General features: G+C 48.4%; 3 protein-coding genes across 3 annotated transcripts in view; 2 read left to right on the top strand and 1 right to left on the bottom strand.

Annotated features, from left to right (window-relative positions):
* LOC147118284 (uncharacterized) overlaps positions 1-6,838 on the top strand; it is a 113,753-nt gene extending 106,915 nt beyond the window's left edge. Inside the window, exon 4 of the mRNA XM_085983881.1 lies at positions 5,505-6,838. Within this exon, the coding sequence (XP_085840007.1) occupies positions 5,505-6,293 (789 nt within the window). The 3' untranslated portion in view covers positions 6,294-6,838. The remainder of the gene's footprint in view (positions 1-5,504) is intronic.
* LOC147118283 (uncharacterized) overlaps positions 1-20,777 on the top strand; it is a 237,436-nt gene that overhangs the window by 107,097 nt on the left and 109,562 nt on the right. The window lies entirely within an intron of this gene.
* On the bottom strand, positions 13,391-17,960 carry LOC147118286 (uncharacterized). The gene has a single exon (XM_085984349.1). It carries the CDS (start codon positions 15,860-15,862, stop codon positions 14,231-14,233), a length of 1,632 nt encoding a protein of 543 aa, XP_085840475.1. The 5' UTR covers positions 15,863-17,960; the 3' UTR covers positions 13,391-14,230.

The following is a 20,777-nucleotide window of genomic DNA, read 5'->3' on the forward strand; positions in this document are numbered from 1 at the left end:
GGGGCTGAATGGCCTCCTCCTGTTCCCATGCTCCTATTTACTCTATCAAAACCCTTCCTGTTTTGAACACCTCTATTAAATCTCTGCTGCACCTTCTCTGCTCCAAGGAGAACAATCCCAGCTTCTCCAGTCTCTCCACATAACTGAAATCCTCTGTGTATTTGTCGTGGGGCAGCAGGCTATAGCAAACAGCTTTCTTAAGTGATGTGCTGAATAACGGTCTGAATACAAGAGGTTAAAGCTTAAAACTCAAGGCTTTTATTAAGTAAGAACATAACATAATATTAACACAGGTCCGACCCAGCCCTTATGAGTAAAACCCAGCTCTGAAAAGTAAGACTCACACCAATCCGAAGGATTCAGAGGGGCAGGGCTAGGGAGGAGCATTAGTGGTTACACCTGTAGAACATTCCATACATTAATAAGTACAACAACAACAGCCAATACAAATGCCAGAACACAAATGCCAGAACACAGAGTTATTTCATCACATTAAGAACATAAGAAATAGGAGCAGGAGCAGGCCATTCGGCCCTTCGAGCCTGCTCCGCCATTCAATAAGATCATGGCTGATGTTCTACCTCATCTCTACCTTCCCGCCTGATCCCCATATCCCTTGATTCCCCATGAGTCCAAAAATCTATCTGTCTCAGCCTTGATTATACTCAATGACTGAGCCTCCACAGCCCTCTGGGGCAGAGAATTCCAAAGATTCACCACCCTCTGAGTGAAGACATTTCTCCTCATCTCAGTCCTAAATGGCCGACCCCTTATTCTGAGACTGTGACCCCTGATTCTAGACTCACCAGCCAGGGGAAACAGTCTCCCAGCATCTACCCTGTCAAGCCCTGTAAGAATTGTAGATGTTTCAATGAGATCACCTCTCATTCTTCAAAATTCATGGGCATATAGGCCCAGTCTACTCAATCTCTCCTCATAGGAGAACCCCCCCATCCCAGGAATCAGTCTGGTGAACCTTTGTTGCACTCCCTCTAAGGCAAGTATATCCTTCCTTAGGTAAGGAGACCAAAACTGTACACAATACTCCAGGTGTGGTCTCACCAAGGCCCTATATAATTGCGGTCAGACTTTACTCTTATACTCCAATCCTTTTGTAATAAAGACTAACATACCATTTGCTTTCCTAATTGCTTGCTGCACCTGCGTGTTAAGATGAGAAATGATAAAGGCAAGAAGTCACTTGTGCGAGTGGTGTACAGGCCCCCTCACAGTAACCACATGGTAGGATGGAGTATAAAGGAAGAAATAATGGGAGCTTGTCAGAAAGGTATGGCAATAATCATGGGGGATTTTAATCTACATATAGACTGGAAAAATCAGATGGGCAAAGGTAGCCTAGATGAGGAGTTCATAGAATCTTTTTGGGATAGTTTCTTATAACAGCACGTTCTGGAGCCAACCAGAGAGCAGGCTATACTAGATCTGGTATTGTGCAACGAGATAGGATTAATTAATGACTTCATAGTGAAGGCGCCCCTAGGTAGCAGCGATCATAATATGATTGAATTTTACATTCAGTTTGAGGGAGAGACGAGTGGGTCCAAGACTAGTATTTTAAACTTAAATAAGGGCAATTATGAGGGCATGAAAGCAGAGCGAGCTAAAGTGAACTGGCAAATTAGGTTAAGGGATAGGTCAATAGAGTTGCAGTGGCAGACATTTAAGGGGATATTTCAGAATACACAGAATATATACATTCCAACGAGAAAGAAAAATTCCATATGAGGAGAGGTTGAGTAGATTGGGACTCTACTCATTGGAGTTCAGAAGAATGAGAGGCGATCTTATTGAAACATATAAGATTGTGAAGGGGTTGGATCGGGTGGATGCGGGGAGGATGTTCCCGGTGATGGGTGAAACTAGAACTAGGGGGCATAGTCTTAGAATAAGGTGCTGCTCTTTCAAAACTGAGATGAGGAGGAAGTACTTCACTCAGAGGGTGGTAGGTCCATGGAATATGCTGCCCCAAAAAGCTGTAGAAGCTACATCATTACATAAATTTAAAACAGAAATAGACAGTTTCCTAGAAGTAAAGGGAATTAAGGGTTACGGGGAGTGGGCAGGAATTTGGACATGAGTCTAGGTTCGGATCGGTCATGGCCCTGTGGGTAGCGGAGCGGGCCCACAGGCCATGTAGCCTGATCCTGCTCCTATATCGTGTGCCTAATTCTGTTAGATTCAGGAGATGGTTCTGTGATAGTGGATTGGCGGTTAGGATCAGATCAGCCATGATCTTATTGAATGGCAGAGCAGGCTCGAGGGGCCGATTGGCCTACTCCTGCTCCTATTTCTTATGTTCTTATGTTCCAAGAGGAGGACCCACCATCCGTGGTTAACTAAAAAAGGTAAAGAAAGTATCAAACTTAAAGAAAAAGCATATAATTGTGCAAAGATGGCTGGCAGGTCAGAAGATTGGACAGAATATAAAAAACAGCAAAGAATGACTAAAAGATTAATAAGGAGAGAAAAATTAGAGTACCAGAGAAAGCTAGCTAGAAATATAAAAACTGATAGTAAGAGTTTCTATAGATATTTTAAAAAGAAAAGAGTTAACAAAGTGAGCATTGGTCCTATAGAAAGTGAGTCTGGGGAATTAATAATGGAAAATAAGGAGATGGCAGTTGAATTGAACAGGTATTTTGCATTGGTCTTCACTATAGAGGATTCAAGTAACATCCCAGAAATAGCTGTAAATCAGGAAATGGAAGGGAGGGAGGAACTCAAGAAAATTACAATCACCAGGGAAGTGGTACTGAGCAAATTGTTGGAGCTGCGGGCTGACAAGTCCCTGGGTCCTGATGGACTTCATCCTAGGGCCTTAAAAGAAGTGGCTAGTGAGATAGTTGATGCGTTGGTTTTAATTTGCCAAAATTCCCTAGATTCGGGGAAGGTTCCATTAGATTGGAAAATAGCAAATGTAACTCCTTTATTCAAAAAGGGAGGGAGACAGAAAGCAGGAAACTACAGGCCAGTTAGCTTAACATCTGTCACAGGGAAGATGTTAGAAGCTATTATTAAAGACATTATAGCAGGGCACTTGGAAAAATTCAAGGTAATCAGGCAGAGTCAACATGGTTCGGTGAAAGGGAAATCATGTTTAACCAATTTATTGGAGTTCTTTGAGGAAGTAACATGTGCTGCGGATAAAGGGGAACTGGTAGATGTACTGTACTTAGATTTCCAGAAGGCATTTGATAAGGTGCCACATCAAAGGTTATTGCGGAAAATAAAAGCTCATGGTGTAGGGAGTAACATTTTGGCATGGATAGAAGATTGGCTAGCTAATAGGAAACAGAGAGTAGGCATAAATGGGTCATTTTCTGGTTGGCAAGATGTAACGAGTGGTGTGCCACAGGGATCAGTGCTGGGACCTCAACTTTTTACAATTTATATAAATGACTTGAATGAAGGGACAGAAGGCATGGTTGCTAAATTTGCTGATGACACAAAGATAGGTAGGAAAGTAAATTGTGAAGAGGACATAAGGAGGCTACAAAAGGATATAGTGGGCAAAGATCTGGCAAATGGAGTATAATGTGGGAAAATGTGAAGTTGTCCATTTTGGCAGGAAGAATTAAAAAGAAGCATATTATCTAAATGGTGAGAGATTGCAGAGCTCTGAGATGCAGAGGGATCTGGGTGTCCTAATGCATGAATCGCAAAAGGTTAGTATTCAGGTACAACAAGTAATCAGGAAAGCTAATAGAATGTTATTGTTTATTGCGAGGGAAACTGAATACAAATGTAGGGAGGTTATGCTTCAGTTATACAGGGCATTGGTGAGACCACATCTGGAGTACTGTGTAAAGTATTGGTCTCCTTATTTAAGGAAGGATGTAAATGCATTGGAAGCAGTTCAGAGAAGGTTTACTCGACTAATACCTGGAATGGGTGTGTTGTCTTATGAGGAAAGGTTGGACAGGCTAGGCTTGTATCCGCTGGAGTTTAGAAGAGTAAGAGGTGACTTGATTGAAACATATAAGATCCTGAGGGGTCTGGACAGGGTGGATGTGGAGAGGATGTTTCCTCTTGTGGGAGAATCTAGAACTAGGGGTCACTGTTTAAAAATAAGGGGTCGCCCATTTAAGACAGAGATGAGGAGAATTTTTTTCTTACGGACGGTCGTGAGTACCTCGAACTCTTCCTCAGAGGGCGGTGGAAGCAGAGTCTTTGAATATTTTTAAATCAGAGGTAGATAGATTCTTGATAAGCAAGGGGGTGAAAGGTTATCGGGGGTAGGTGGGAATGTGGAGTAATCAGATCAGCCATGATCTTATTGAATGGTGGAGCAGGCTTGAGGGGCCGAGTGGCCGACTCCTGCTCCAATTCGTATGTTCGTATGTAACCTGTGCAGCAGCTGGGGCCTGAAAATCAGCTTCACTGCCCCTGGGCTCGGAAAGCGGGAAATGGGGCAACATTCTCCCTCTTACCCCTTTCTACACTCCTTTTACAGGGTTTTAGAAGTGGAGCATTTACAGTCAGGAAGCTCAGACCGAACATCACGTCAAGAACAGACAGAGTCACTCGATTAATCAGGACCTGATTCAGTTGGTCCTCCAATCTGCTGGCACACCAGCGAGTTCACACTAGTGAGTGACCTTTTAAATGTTCTGAGTGTGGGAAGAGCTTCAAAATCTACAAGTACCTGAAGCAACACCAGTGGCTACACACTGCTGAGAGCCCGTTCGCCGGCCCCTTGTTCCAGAAGGGATTCACTCAGTCATCCGCTCCGGTGATACACCAGCAAGATCACACTAGGGAGAGATCTTTAACCCGCTCCGTGTGTGTGAAGCGATTAATTGCACCCTCCGTGCTGCTGAGACACCAGCTTGTCCACACCAATGAGAGACCGTTGACCTGCTCTGTGTTTTTGAAGCGATTCTCTCATTCTGCCACGCTCCTGAGACACCAGCTTGTTCACATTAAATTTTCTGACTGTGGGAAGAGATTTGAAAGGTCCCAGGATCTGAAGAGACACCAGCTGGAGAGAGCAGGAGAGATTCTGTTCACCTGCTCCGTGTGTGGGAAGAGATTCACTCGGTCCTCAAATCTGCTGGCACACAAGCGAGTTCACACTGGGGAGAGGCCGGTGAAACATTCTGACTGGGAAGAGATTTCAAATGTCCCAGGAGCTGAAGAGACACCAGCTGGAGACAACAGGAAAGAGATCGTTCACCTGTTCCGTGTCTGGGAAGGGATTCACTCAGCCATCAAACCTGTTGAGACACCAGCAATATCACACTGATGAGAGACCATTTAAATGTTCTGACTGTGGGAAGAGCTTTAAAACCTCTGGGGATCTGAAGAAACACCAGTTGGTTCACGCTGATGAGAGACCATTTAAATGCTCTGACTGTGGGATGAGCTTTAAAAGCTCCATGCATCTGAATGGACACCAGCATGTTCACACCAGGGCGAGGCCATTCACCTGCTCCGTGTGTGGGAAGGGATTCACTCAGTCATCCCACCTGCTGGAACACCAGCGAGTTCACACCGATGAGAGACCATTTAAATGTTCTGACTGTGGGAAGTGGTTTAAAAGCTCCAGCAATTTGACTACACACCAGCGAGTTCACACTGAGGAGGGGCCATTTAAATGCTCTGACTGTGGTAAGAGCTTTAAAAGCTCCGGGCATCTGAATGGACACCAGTGTGTTCACACTGGGGAGAGGCCATTCACCTGCTCCGTGTGTGGGAAGGGATTCACTCAGTCATCCCACCTGCTGGAACACCAGCGAGTTCACACCGATGAGAGACCATTTAAATGTTCTGACTGTGGGAAGTGGTTTAAAAGCTCCAGCAATTTGACTACACACCAGCGAGTTCACACTGAGGAGGGACCATTTAAATGCTCTGACTGTGGTAAGAGCTTTAAAAGCTCTGGGCATCTGAATGGACACCAGCGTGTTCACACTGGGGAGAGGCCATTCACCTGCTCCGTGTGTGGGAAGGGATTCACTCGGTCATCCCACCTGCTGGAACACCAGCGAGTTCACACTGATGAGAGACCATTTAAATGCTCTGACTGTGGTAAGAACTTTAAAAGCACCGGGGAGCTGAAGATACACCAGCGAGTTCACACTGGGGAGAGACCATTTAAACATTCTGACTGTGGTAAGAGCTTTAAAAGTTCCAGGCATCTGAATGGACACCAGCGAGTTCACACCAGGGAGAGGTCGTTCACCTGTTCTGTGTGTGGGAAGGGATTCACTCAGTCATCCCACCTGCTGACACACCAGCGAGTTCACACTGATGAGAGACCATTTAAATGATCTGACTGTGGTAAGAGCTTTAAAAGCTCCGGGGAGCTGAAGAGACACCAGCGAGTTCACACTGTTCTGTAGCACAGGGTCCTGTAGACAGCTGGGGTGACATGAATGTTTTATAAATTTTTGTACTGCTGTTTAATCTTTCAATCTGTTGTGCTGATGATTCCCTTCGATTAACTGTTGATGGTGTTACATAGAATGTACAGCACAGAAACAGGCCATTCGGCCCAACTGGTCCATGCCGGTGTTTATGCCCCACACCCACCCTACTTCAATTAACCCGATCAACATCTCCTCCCATTCCTTTCTCCCTTGTGTGGCTTCCCCATAAATCCATCTGTGCTGTTCACCTCAACTACTCCCTGTGGTAGCGAGTTCCCCATTCTTACCATTCTCTGGGTAAAGACATTTCTCCTGAATTCATTACTGGATTTATTAGTGACTGTTTTAAGTTTGTGGCCTCATAAATATGATGAGATTCTGTTAAGCTGACCAGTATGTTGTTGTACTTTGTCTTTTTCTGATGAATTAAACATTACTGAGCCCTTGTACGCGTGTTATGGGATGAAGTTTTTTTAATTCGTTCATGGGATGTGGGCGTCGCTGGAAAGGCCAGCATTTATTGCCCATCCCTAATTGCCCTTGAGAAGGTGGTGGTGAGCCGCCTTCTTGAACCGCTGCTGTCCGTGTGGTGAAGGTACTCCCACAGTGCTGTCAGGGAGGGAGTTCCAGGATTTTGACCCAGCACCGATGAAGGAATGGCAATATACTTCCAAGTCAGAATGGTGCTTGACTTGGAGTTGGTGGTCATAGAGTCATAGAGTTATACAGCACAGAAAGAGGCCCTTCGGCCCATCGTGTCTGCACCGGCCATCAAGCCCTGTCTATTCTAATCACATTTTCCAGCACTTTGTCCGTAGCCTTGTATGCTATGGCGGTTCAAGTATTCATCTAAATGCTTCTTGAATGTTGTGAGGGTTCCTGCCTCTACCACCCTTTCAGGCAGTGAGTTCCAGATTCCAACCACCCTCTGGGTGAAAAAGTTTTTCCTCAAATCCCCTCTAAACCTCCTGCCCCTACCTTGGAACTATGCCCCCTGGTTATTGACCCCTCTACTAAGGGGAAATGTTCCTTTCTATCTACCCTATTTTTGCCCCTAGTAATTTAGTACACCTCAATCAGGTCCCCTTTCAGCCTTCTCTGCTCTAAGGAAAACAGCCCCAGCCTGTCCAGTCTCTCTTCATAGCTGAAGCGCTCCAGCCCAGGTAACATCCTGGTGAATCTCCTCTGCACTCTCTCCAATGCAATCACATCCCTCCTATAGTGTGATGACCAGAACTGCACACAATATTCCAGATGTGGCCTAACAAGCGTTTTGTACAGCTCCATCATAACCTCCCTGCTCTTATATTCTATGCCTCAGCTAATGAAGGCAAGTATCCCATATGCCTTTTTAACCACCTTATCTACCTGTCCTACTGCCTTCAGGGATCTATGTATTCTATCAGGTGTTTCCATGTGCCTACTGTTCTTGTCCTTCGAGGTAGAAGAGGTTGCGGGAAGGGAGGTGCTGCCGAAGAAGCCTTGGCGAGTTGCTGCAATGCATCTTGTGTGCCGGTGGTGGAGGGAGTGAATGTTTAAGGTGGCGGATGGGGTGCCAATCAAGCGGGCTGCTTTGTCCTGGATGGTGTCGAGCTTCTTGAGTGTTGTTGGAGTTGCACTCATCCAGACCAATGAAGAGTATTCCATCACACTCCTGACTTGTGCCTTGTAGATGGTGGAAAGTCTTTGGGAAGTCAGGAGGTGAGACACTCGGCGCAGAATTCCCAGCCTCTGACCTGCTCTTGTGGCCACAGTATTTATGTGGCTGATCCAGTTAAGTTTCTGGACAATGGTGACCCCCCAGGATATTGATGGTGAGGGATTCGGTAATGGTAATGCCATTGAATGTCAAGGGGAGGTGGTTAGATGCACACTTGTTGGAGATAGTCATTGCCTGGCACTTGTGTGCTGCGAATGTTACCTGCCACTTATCAGCCCAAGCCTGAATGTCGTCCAGGTCTTGTTGCATGCGGGCATGGACTGCTTCATTATCTGAGGAGTTGTAAATGGAACTGAATACTGTGCAGTCATCAGCAAACATCCCCACTTCTGACCTTATGATGGAGGGAAGGTCACTGATGAAGCAGTTGAAGATGGTTGGGCCGAGGACACTGCCCTGAGGAACTCCTGCAGCGATATCCTGGGGCTGTGATGATTGACCTCCAACCACCACAACCATCTTCCTTTGTGCTCGGTCTGACTCCAGCCAGTGGAGAGTTTCCCCCCGATTGATTAGCATTGAGGTAATAGTGAGAGTAATAAGGGAAGCGAAACAGGACATTAGAAATAAATGAGACACAAGCAAAGACAAACTAAATATCAAAGTAAGAAAGAGACAAACGAAGGAGATGAGAAGAAAAGAATTTGAGGAGAAAGTGAGTGATGATAAGAAACATTGAGATTTCAAAAATCAGACAGGAGAGGAGGTAAGTACGAAGAAAGAAAGATCTTGACTATGTACAGCACCTTTCACAATTTCAGGACATCTCCAAGTGCTGTGCAGCAATTGTAGGACTTCTGACGTGTGGTCTTGTAGGAATGTAATGTAGCAGCCAATTAGAGAGAGATGTGGAGAGGAAAGGCAAGTAGAGAAAGAGCAGGAAAGGAAAATATACGGACAAAATCAGGGAGTTTGTATTTTTGTTATTCGCTCATGGGATGTGGGTGTCGCTGGTAATGCCAGCATTTATTGCCCATCCCTAATTGCCCTTGAGAAAGTGGTGGGGAGCCGCCTTCTTGAACCGCTGCAGTCCGTGTGGTGAAGGTATTCCCACAGTGCTGTTCGGGGGCGAGTTCCAGGATTTTGACCCAGCGACGATGAAGGATCGGCCGATATACTTCCAAGTCAGGATGGTGTGTCACATGGAGGGGAACTTGGAGGTGGTGGTGTTCCCATGGGCCTGCTGCCCTTGTCCTTCTAGTTGGTAGAGGTCATAGAGTCATAACGGCACAAAAAGGAGGCCATTCGGCCCATCGAGTCTGTGCCAGCTCTCTGTAGAGCAATCCAGTCAGTCCCATTCCCCCGCTCTATCCCTGTAGCCCTGCAAGTTTATTTCCCTCAAGTGTCTATCCAGCCTCACCTTGAAAACATTGAGTGTCTCCACTTCCAACACTTCCGTCGGCAGCGAATTCCAGGTCCTCACCACTCGCTGCGTAAAAAAGTTTTTCCTCACATCCCCCCTGTATCTCTTGCCCAAAACCTTAAATCTGTGTCCCCTAGTCTTTGTACCATCAACTAGTGGGAACAGACTCTCCCCGTCTAGCCTATCCAAACCCATTATAATTTTGTACACCTCTATCAAATCACCCCTCAACCTCCTTTGCTCTAATGAAAACAAATCCAGCTTCTCCAACCTGTCCTTGTAGCTAAGATCCCCCATCCCCAGAACCATTCTGGTAAATATCCTCTGCACCATCTCAAGGGCCTTCACATCCTTCCTAAAGTGTGGTGACCAGAAATGGACGCAATACTCCAGTTGTGGCATAACCAGCGCTTCATAAAGTTTCAGCATAACTTCTCTACTTTTGTACTCAATACCTCTATTTATGAAGCCCAATATCCCATATGCTTTGTTAACCACTCTCTCAATATGTCCTGCCACCTACAGGGACCTACGCACATTAACTCCCAGGTCCCTCTGTCCCTGTACACTCTTTAAAACTGTGCCATTAAGTGTATATTGCCTCTCCCTGTTCCTTCCGCCAAAATGCATCACCTCACGCTTCTCTGTACTAAATTCCATCTGCCACTTGTCTGCACATTCTACTAGCCTTTCTATGTCCTGTTGCAGTCGATTGGTATCATCCTCACTGTTTGCCACACCCCCAAGTTTGGTGTCATCGGCAAATTTAGAAATTCTACTCTGTATTCCAATATCAAGGTCATTTATATTTATCAAAAAAGCAGTGGCCCCAGCACTGACCCTTGGGGAACACCACTGTCTACGATCCTCCAGTTTGAAAAACAGCCATTTACCACAACTCGCTGTTTTCTGTCCTAAACCCAATTCCTTATCCAAGCTGCCGCTGACCCACCTATTCCATGAGCTGCCTCAACCAGCCTTCTATGTGGTACAATAGGAACTTTCAAAGGCAATTGGACATGTACTTGAAGAGGACTAGTTTGGAGGTTATGGGGATAAAGCAGGGGAGTGGGACTAAATTCAACAGCTCTTTCAAAGAGCCGGCACATCACAATGGGCCCAAGAACCTTCTGTGCTGTAAGATTCTAGGAACAGTGTGAACTCGCTGGTGTCTCTTCAGGCTCTTTGAGCTTTTAAAGCTCTTCCCACAGTCAGAACATTTAAACAGTCTCTCATCAGAGTGAGCACGCTGGTGTGTCAGCAGGTGGGATGGATAAACAAATCCCTTCCCACACACGGAGCAGGTGAACGGACCGTCCACGGTGTGACTGTGCCGATGAACTTCCGACAGACGGGGAACTGAATCCCTTCCCACCATCCCCGCCTTTACCCGGTTTCTCCCCGGTGTGACGGTGCATGTCTCGCCAGGTCAGGCGATCAGCTGAATCCGAGTCCACACACGGAACACGTGTGCGGTTTGTCTGCGCTGTGATCACTGCTCTCTCCTTCCATGTGCAAAGGCCGATGATATTCAGGTCCTGATGAATCGAGCGACTCTGTCAGATCTTAACATCAGTGCTGGACCTGCCCTGGGAGTGTTTTATGGTACTGTAGAGGGAGCTTTACTCTGTATCTAACCCGTGCTGTGCCTGCCCTGGGAGTGTTTGAAGGGACAGTGTAGAGGGAGCTTTACTCTGTATCTAACCCATGCTGTACCCGCCCTGGGAGTGTTTGATGGGACTTTAGAGGGAGCTTTACTCTGTATCTAACCCGTGCTGTGCCTGTCCTGGGAGTGTTTGAAGGGACAGTGTAGAGGGAGCTCTACTCTGTATCTAACCCGTGCTGTACCCGCCCTGGGAGTGTTTGATGGGACAGTGTAGAGGGAGCTTTACTCTGTATCTAACCCGTGCTGTACCTGCCCTGGGAGTGTTTGATGGGACAGTGTAGAGGGAGCTTTACTCTGTATCTAACCCGTGCTGTACCTGCCCTGGGAGTGTTTGAAGGGACAGTGTAGAGGGAGCTTTACTCTGTATCTAACCCGTGCTGTACCTGCCCTGGGAGTGTTTGATGGGACAGTGTAGAGGGAGCTTTACTCTGTATCTAAGCCATGCTGTACCTGCCCTGGGAGTGTTTGATGGGACAGTGTACAGGGAGCTTTACTCTGTATCTGACCTGTGCGGGACCTGCCCTGGGAGTGTTTGATGGGACAGTGTAGAGTGAGCTTTACTCTTTATCAAACCCGTGCTGTACCTGCCCTGGGAGTGTTTGATGGGACAGTGTAGAGGGTGGGTTACTTTGTATCTAACCTGTGCTGTACCTGCCCTGGATGTGTTTGATAGGACAGTGTAGAGGGAGGTTTACTTTGTATCTAACCCATGCTGTACCTGCCCTGAGAGTGTGTGATGTTGACACCAGGTGCTGAGAATGTTAAAATGTTCCTTTCCCCATAAAGACATCCAGAATCTCGATGAGCAGAAAAATTCACTCCACAAAAGTAACAGAAGCCCCTCAGCTTCTCTCCTGGACACAGTTATTGAGAGGACAGGGAATGTCTGTAACAAGTAATCAATTGGCTCTCGATTTATCTTAGAAACAAGGACTCAATCGACTGTGTGTTTCTAACGAAGATGATTTATTGATACCGAATATTAAAATCCAGCCCAGCCCAGTTATTGGGGTTTTAACATTAACAAGATCCAGTTGCCTGAATTAACATGGTTCAGTCCTGGATGTGATTAAAAATAGGAACATAGAAGATAGGAGCAGGAGTAGGCCATTCGGCCCCTCGAGCCTGCTCCACCATTCAATGTGATCATGGCTGATCATCCAAATTCAGTACCCGGTCCCTGCCTTCTCCCCATATCCCTTGATTCCATTAGCCTTAAGTAATATATCCAACTCCGTCTTAAATATATTTAATGTATTGGCCTCTGCTGCCTTCTGTGGTAGAGAATTCCACAGGTTCACCACTCTCTGGTTGAAGAAATTCCTCCTCATTTCTGTCCTAAATGGCCTACCCCTTATCCTTAGACTGTGACCCCTGGTTCTGGACTCCCCGACCATCAGGAACATCCTTCCTGCATCTAGTCTGTCCAGTCCTGTCAGAATTTTATAAGCTTCAATGAGATCCCCTCTCATTCTTCTAAACTCCAGTGAGTACAAGCCCAATCGACCCAATCTTCCCTCATGCATCATTCCTGCCATCCCAGGTATCAGCCTGGTGAATCTTCGCTGAACTCCTTCTATGGCAAGAACATCCTTCCTCAGATAAGTCGACCAAAACTGCACACAATACTCAAGATGTGGTCAAACCAAGGCCCTGTACAACTGCAGCAAGACATCCTTGTTCCTGTACTCAAACCCTCTCGCTACAAAGGCCAACATGCCATTTGCCTTCTTAACTGCCTGCTGCACCTGCATGCTTACCTTCAGAGACTGGTGCACAAGGACACCCAGGTCTCGTTGCACTTCCCCTTCTCCCAATCTATTGCCATTCAGATAATAATCTGCCTTCCTGTTTTTGCCATCAAAGTGGATAACCTCGCATTTATCCATGTTATATTGCATCTGCCATGCTTTTGCCCAATCACCCAACCTGTCCAAATCATACTGGAGTTTCTCGGCATCCTCCTCACAGCACACACGCCCACCCAGCTTTGTGTCATCTGCAAATTTGGAGATATTACATCTAGTTCCCTTGCCTAGATCATTAATATATATTGTGAATTGTAAAGCCATCGGAAACAGTGGAATCGACCCACCGCAGTCACACTGTGGACACGCTGGTGTGTCAGTGGGTGGGATACACCAGGGAATCCCTTTCCACACACTGAGGTTGACTCCAATGATCGAGAGTCCCAGGGTTTCAGATACCAGATAATCAAGCTCACAAGAACACAAATTGTCTCTCCAGGCTTTATTAAGAGCGCTGCATAACACAGATCGGGTGATAATTCCCTCAATCTGGAGAATAGAAGTACAGTGGATTAACGCGCGACCTTCTCGAGTCTGTTCTAACTGACAGCAGCTTAAGTGGCCTGTTCTTATACACAAGCTTGGTTACCGCTCAGGAAATGGGATTGTTTGGACCCGTCTGTTGACCGCCTCCTGAACTCCTGCTAATTCAGGGAATTTAGTCCATCTGTGACCAGACTATAACCACAAGCCCGTCTGGTTATCACACCTATACGGTCTGTGAGGTTATTATCAGATTCACACCCAGACGTTGTGCTTTCACTTGTCTGGCACTTCATCCCATAACACGGGTACAGGGGCTCGGTAATGTTTCATTCATCAGAAAAGGACAATGTACAACAACATACTGGTCTGCTTAGCAGAATCTCATCATATTTATGGGGCCATAAATATAAAACAGTTACTAATTAATCCAGTAGGGAATTCAGGAGAAACTTTTTTACCCAGAGAGTCGTAGAAAGGGGAACTCACTACCACAGGGAGTAGTTGAGGTGAACAGCATAGATGCATTTATAGGGAAGCTACACAAGGGAGAAAGGAATGGGAGGATATGTTGATTGGGTTAATTGAAGTAGGGTGGGTGTGGGGCATAAACACTGGCATGAACCAGTTGGGCCGAATGGCCTGTTGCTGTGCTGTACATTCTATGGAACACCATGAACAGTCAATCGAAGGGAATCATCAGCACAACAGTCTTAAAGATTAAACAGCAGTACAAGAATTTCAAAACATTCATCCATTCCATGTACATGGCACCCCAGCTGTCTCCAGGGCCCTGCGCTACAGAACAGTGTGAACTCGCTGGTGTTTTAGCAGGTGATTGGAGCTTTTAAAGCTCTTCCCACATTCAGAACATGTAAACGCTCTCTCATTGGTGTGAACTCGCTGGTGTGTGGTCAGAGCCCCGGAGATTTTAAAGCTCTTCCCACAGTCAGAACATGTAAACGGCCTCTCATCAGTGTGAACAAGCTGGTGTTGCTTCAGGTCCCCAGAGCATTTAAAGCTCTTCTGACAGACAGAACATTTAAAAGGTCTCTCATCAGTGTGAACAAGCTGATGTCTCAGCAATGTAGATGAATCAGGGAATCCCTTTCCACACACGGAACAGGTGAATGGCCTCTCCCCAGTGTGAACAAGCTGGTGTCGGGTCAGAGCCCCGGAGCTTTTAAAACTCTTCCCACAGTCGGAACATTGAAATGCTCTCTCATCAGAGTGAACTCGTTGGTGTGTGGTCAGAGCCTCAGAGCATTTAAAGCTCTTCCCACAATCAGAACATTGAAATGCTCTCTCATCAGTGTGAACTCGTTGGTGTGTGGTCAGAGCCCCGGGTCTTTTAAAGCTCTTCCCACAGTCAGAACATTTAAAGGGTCTCTCATCAGTGTGAACAAGCTGGTGTCTCAGCAAGGTAGATGAATCAGTGAATCCCTTTCCACACACGGAGCAGGTGAACGGCCTCTCCCCAGTGTGAACAAGCTGGTGTCTGGTCAGAGCCCCGGAGCATTTAAAACTCTTCCCACAGTCGGAACATTGAAATGCTCTCTCATCAGTGTGAATTCGTTGGTGTGTGCTCAGAGCCCCGGAGCTTTTAAAACTCTTCCCACAGTCAGAACATTTAAATGGCCTCACATCAGTGTGAACTTGGTGGTGTGCCTGCAGGTTGAATAACCGTATGAATCCCTTCCCACACACGGAGCAGGTGAATGGCCTCGCCCCAGTGTGAACTCGCTGGTGTGTCTGCAGGTTGGATGACTGAGTGAAACGTTTCCCACAGTCACAGCAGGAGAAAGGCCTCTCTCCAGTGTGAACTCGCTCATATTGCAGCAGGTTGGATGACACAGTGAAACCCTTCCCACACACAGAGCAGGTGAACGGTCTCTCTCCATTGTGAGACCGCTGGTGTGTCATCAGATTCGTGGTGCTTTTAAACCTCTTCCCACAGTCAGAACATTGAAACGGTCTCTCATCAGTGTGGACAAGCTGGTGTCTCAACAGGTGGGATGTGCGAGTGAATCGCTTCCCACACACGGAGCAGGTGAACAGTCTCTCTCCATTGTGAGACCGCTGGTGTCTTGTCAGATTCATGGAGCTTTTAAACCTCTTCCCACAGTCAGAACATTGAAACGGTCTCTCATCAGTGTGGACAAGCTGGTGTCTCAGCAGGTGAGATGTACGAGTGAATCCCTTCCCACACACGGAGCAGGTGAATGGACTGTCCTCGGGGTGACTGTGCGGATGAACTTCTGACGTAGACAGGGAACTGAATCCCTTCCCGCTGTCCCCACCTTTACCCGGTTTCTCCCCGGTGTGACGGTGCACGTGTCTCGCCAGGTCAGGCGATCGGCTGAATCCGAGTCCACACACAGAACACGTGTGCGGTTTGTCCACGCTGTGATCACTGCTCTCTCCTTCCATGTACAAAGGCCGATGATATTCAGGTCCTGATGAATCCAGCGACTCTGTCTGATCTTGAGGTGATGTTTGGTCTGAGCTTCCTGTCTGTCAATGCTCCACTTCTAAAACCCTGCAAAAGGAGTGTAGAAAGGGGTAAGAGGGAGAATGTTGCCTCATGTCCCCCTTTCCCAGCCCAGGGGCAGTGAAGCTGATTTTCAGGCCCCAGCTGCTGCACAGGTTGGTTGAAAGGATCAACAATAATGGCAATCCCCACAAGTCCCCGCGCTCCAGAAAGCGCTCCGGCCGCCGCGCTGAGTTGTGGCTGACCCCACGCATGCGCCCCATGGCCCTGCCCTCTCCTGCTCCACAGGCGCCCAGCCCGCACCGCGCATCCTCAGCACACACCCTGGGTCCCTGTCAATCATCCTCCCCCGCGCCTGCGCACTGGGCCCCTGAGCTCCAGGCTGCCGCATGGGGCTTTCTTTGTAAAGTCGATGTTGGTGAAGAGCCGTAATCAGTGGGGGAAAGTGAGTTTTCCCCCAGATACGATTGAGATCAGAGGAGGGGAGAGAATAAGTGGGAATCCAAACCTGAGAGTCCACGGATCCGGGCCCCGAGCGGAGCTTCTTCAGTTTGGCGGAGCGCGTTCCAGGGACACGTGACCCGGGCCCAGGGCCTGATTGACGGGAGCTTCCGACCAATAGGGAGCGAGCGGGGCGGGGCTGGAGGAGCGAGCCGGCGGCAGGTCCTCCAACCAATCGGGGAGCCTGAGGGGTGGGACTTGCACCGGCTGATTGGGACAGAGGAGGCTGACGGGAGATTTAATTTAAAATAATTTCCCGCCTGCTCCAACCGCCCACCCTGGAACGTCATGACGTCGCCGGCATGCACTGACTGACACTGAGCTCTCCAGCAATGAGCGAAGGGGAGGCTGAGCCTGGAGGACCGACCGAGGGGCTTTGGTCCTCCAACCAATCGCGGCGAAGGAGGAGGCGGGATCTGGAACCGGCTCATTGGACGGATCGGCCTGCCGTCATTTTCTGAAGGGGCCTGGTCAGGATCTGTGAGCCTGGGAAAGTTTATTTTTAATGTTCCTTTCACATTTTACAGCTCAAACTAATTGTGTTTTGCAGAAGTTTTTAAAAAAGCAGTTCATTTTTAAATTGATGAAGCAGAAACAAAAAACCCTGTGGAGCAAATACTTGTGAGTAAAAATATTGCTTCTCTCCTTCTGTACTGTATCATTCTATGATGCTATTCTACACAGACACACACACATACAGTCAGACAGACACACAGACACAGATACTCACAAAATTGCAGACAGACACACACACATATTTTCTGCATGAACTTCTATTATTAACTTCATAGTGTGGTAAACCACTGTTTGTATTCCACTGTGTACATGCCTGTACATGCCTCGGCTGACTCCTCCCACGAGCCCAGGTATAAAGGTGACTGCTCCACAGTCCCTCTGTATTCTGGACCGGTCGACCACTCGAGGCACACCTTCATTCTCTTGTTAATAAAAGCCTGTTAGTTACTCGCTTAATCTCAGTCTTTTGAGTTATTGATAGCGCATCAATTTTATTAACAAGATTTTATAATGGAGAAGATCCTCACACCAGCATGCCTGGAGTTAGATCATCGGGAGGCGGACTCATCCACCAAGTTTACTCACTGGCTTAGGTGTTTTGAAAAATTCCTGATCGCCTCCGCTGCAACAGTCAAATCAGACGAGGACAAACTGGATGTCCTGACCTCCAAAGTGAACCACCGAGTGTACTCGGTCATCCAGGACGCGACCTCGTACGCGGATGCTATCAAGCTCCTCAAGGACCAGTACACGCGCCCAGTGAACGAGGTGTACGCTAGGCACCTCCTGGGGAGTCATAAACAACAACCTGGGGAATCGACCGAGGAATACCTTCAGGCACTGTCTGTGCTTGGCCGGGCCTGTGGTTGTAAGGATGTAAAGGCTGCTGTGTACACAGAGGAACTTATCCGGGACGCTTTTGTAGCGGGCCACAGGTCCAATTACACCCGACAGCGACTGTTGGAGCAGAGTGACCTCGATCTCAACAAGGCCTCTGAACTCGCACTATCATTGGACGCAGCCTACCGGGGCATGGATGCCTACTCCTCTGCACTGTGGACGCCGCGGGGAACGACAGCCTGGGACACGGTAGGACCGTCTCATAGCGCCGTGCCAACCCAGCCACATCCCAGCAACAGCCCAACTACCACAGCAGTGTCCCAAGGCCAGACAGCTATGCGGACAAGGCCCGTCCGCTGATCAAGTCCACCTCCTTTCCCGTGACGGCAGAGGCCCGTTTAGCCTTCCACCGTATCAAGGAAGACATTGCCAAAGCCACCATGCACGCAGTGGACGAATCCATCCCCTTCCAGGTGGAAAGCGACGCGTCCGACTTTGCCCTGGCCGCTACCCTTAATCAGGCGGGGAGACCCGTGGCCTTCTTTTCACGAACCCTCCAAGGCCCGGAGACCAGACACTCCGTTGTTGAGAAGGAGGCCCAGGCTATTGTGGAGGCCGTGCGTCATTGGAGGCACTACCTGGCCGGAAAATGATTTACCCTGCTCACTGACCAGCGTTCAGTTGCTTTTATGTTTAACAACAAGCAGAGGGGCAAAATCAAAAACGACAAGATCTTGAGGTGGAGAATCGAACTTTCCACCTACAATTACGAGATCTTGTACCGACCCGGGAAGCTCAATGAACCCCCGGATGCTCTATCGCGTGGCACCTGCGCCAGCGCGCAGATTGATAGACTGCGGGCCCTCCACAATGACCTCTGCCACCCGGGGGTCACCAGGTTCTTCCACTTCATCAAGGCCCGCAACCTGCCTTACTCCATTGAGGAGGTCAGGACCATGACCAGGAACTGCCAAGTCTGCGCTGAGTGCAAACCGCACTTTTATAGACCAGACAGGGCTCACCTGATAAAAGCCACTCGCCCCTTCGAGCGCCTGAGCGTCGATTTTAAAGGGCCTCTCCCCTCCTCCGACCGTAATGTGTACTTCCTCAACATTATTGATGAGTACTCCTGTTTCCCGTTCGCCATCCCCTGCCCGGACATGACCAGTGCCACGGTCATTAAATGTCTGAACGACCTCTTCACCCTGTTCGGTTTCCCCAGCTATATCCATAGTGACCGGGGCTCATCGTTTATGAGTGACGAACTCCGCCAGTACCTGCTCGCTAGGGGTATTGCCACAAGCAGGACCACCAGTTACAACCCCCGGGGGAACGGACAGGTGGAAAGAGAGAATGCGACAGTTTGGAAGGCCGCCCTGCTCGCCTTAAAGTCTAGGGGCCTTCCGACCTCCCGCTGGCAGGATGTGCTCCCCGATGCACTCCACTCTATTCCGTCACTGCTCTGCACTGCCACTAACACCACCCCTCATGAGAAAATGTTTGTCTTCCCAAGGAAGTCCACATCGGGGACATCGCTACCGCCATGGCTGACGTCCCCAGGGCCGGTCCTACTGAGAAGACACGTGAGGACCCATAAAACTGACCCCCTGGTCGAGAGGGTCGACCTCCTCCACGCCAACCCCCAGTATGCTTACATTGCGTACCCGGACGGGCGGGAGGACACAGTCTCCATACGAGACCTCGCACCCTCGGGGGCCGCAGTAACCCACAACCCACTACCACCCCCCCCCACGATCCAATATCCAGCCCCAGCAGATGGCAGGCCTGGTCCCCGCGACCCGCTCGACACCCACGAGGACTACACACCAGTGCCCCAGCCTACGCGGGACTCGACGCCGGAGCTTCACTAGCCCTGCCGTCGCCACGTCGATCACAGTGGCAGACAAGACCTCCGGAGAGACTACAATGCACTAACTTTTAATACACGTCACCCCGCCAGACTCATTTTTAAACAAGGGGTGAATGTGGTAAACCACTGTTTGTATTCCACTGTGTACATGCCTGTACATGCCTCGGCTGACTCCTCCCACGAGTCCAGGTATAAAGGTGACTGCTCCACAGTCCCTCTGTATTCTGGACCGGTCGACCACTCGAGGCACACCTTCATTCTCTTGTTAATAAAAGCCTGTTAGTCACTCGCTTAATCTCAGTCTTTTGAGTTACTGATAGCACATCACAAAGACTTAAAGAAAAAGGTGGGAGTGGTGGGCAGAGGGCTCTTAAAGGGACAGGGACTCTCCTTTTCAATGTGATTTTCATTAAAGGTACCGAGTCCCTCCTTGCCTGTGGAGGGATTATTTTAAAAGGACAGCGTCTCGAAATCAGGTGCTGTCTGCGTGTGCACCACCTCCTCCCAATTTCCTTCCAAGCGATCCCTGCGGGCACCACTCCACTCTAGGAGTGGCTCCTAGAATCAGACAGCACAGAAGGAGGCCATTCAGCCCATCGTGCCTGTGCCGGCTCTTTGAAAGAGCTCTCCATTTAGTCCCACTCCCCTGCTCTGTCCCCATAGCCCTGCAAATTTTTCCCCTTCAAGTATTTATCCAATTCCCCAGTGAACGTTATTATTGACTCTGCTTCCACCGCCCTTTCAGGCAGCGCATTCCAGATCACAACAACTCGCTGCGTCAATAAAATTCTCCTCACCTCGCCTCTGGTTCTTTTGTCAATGACCTTATATCTGTGTCCTCTGGTTACCGACCCTCCTGCCACTGGAAACAGTTTCTCCTTATAAGCTACAGCTATACAAAGCCCTGGTTAGACCCCATCTGGAGCACTGTGGTTCTGGGCACCGCACCTCAGAAAGGATATATTGGCCTTGGAAGGAGTGCAGCGCAGATTCACCAGAATGTTACCCGGGCTCCAAGGGTTAGATTATGAGGAGAGATTACATAAACTAGGCTTGTGTTCTCTGGAATCTAGAAGGTTAAGGAGTGATTGAGGATTTTAGGATTTTGAAAGGAATTGGTAGAGTAG

The sequence above is a fragment of the Somniosus microcephalus genome, chromosome 4 (assembly GCF_052327205.1).
Source record: "Somniosus microcephalus isolate GS21.2 chromosome 4, FLI_Smic_1.0, whole genome shotgun sequence".
Classification (NCBI taxonomy): Eukaryota; Metazoa; Chordata; class Chondrichthyes; order Squaliformes; family Somniosidae; genus Somniosus; species Somniosus microcephalus.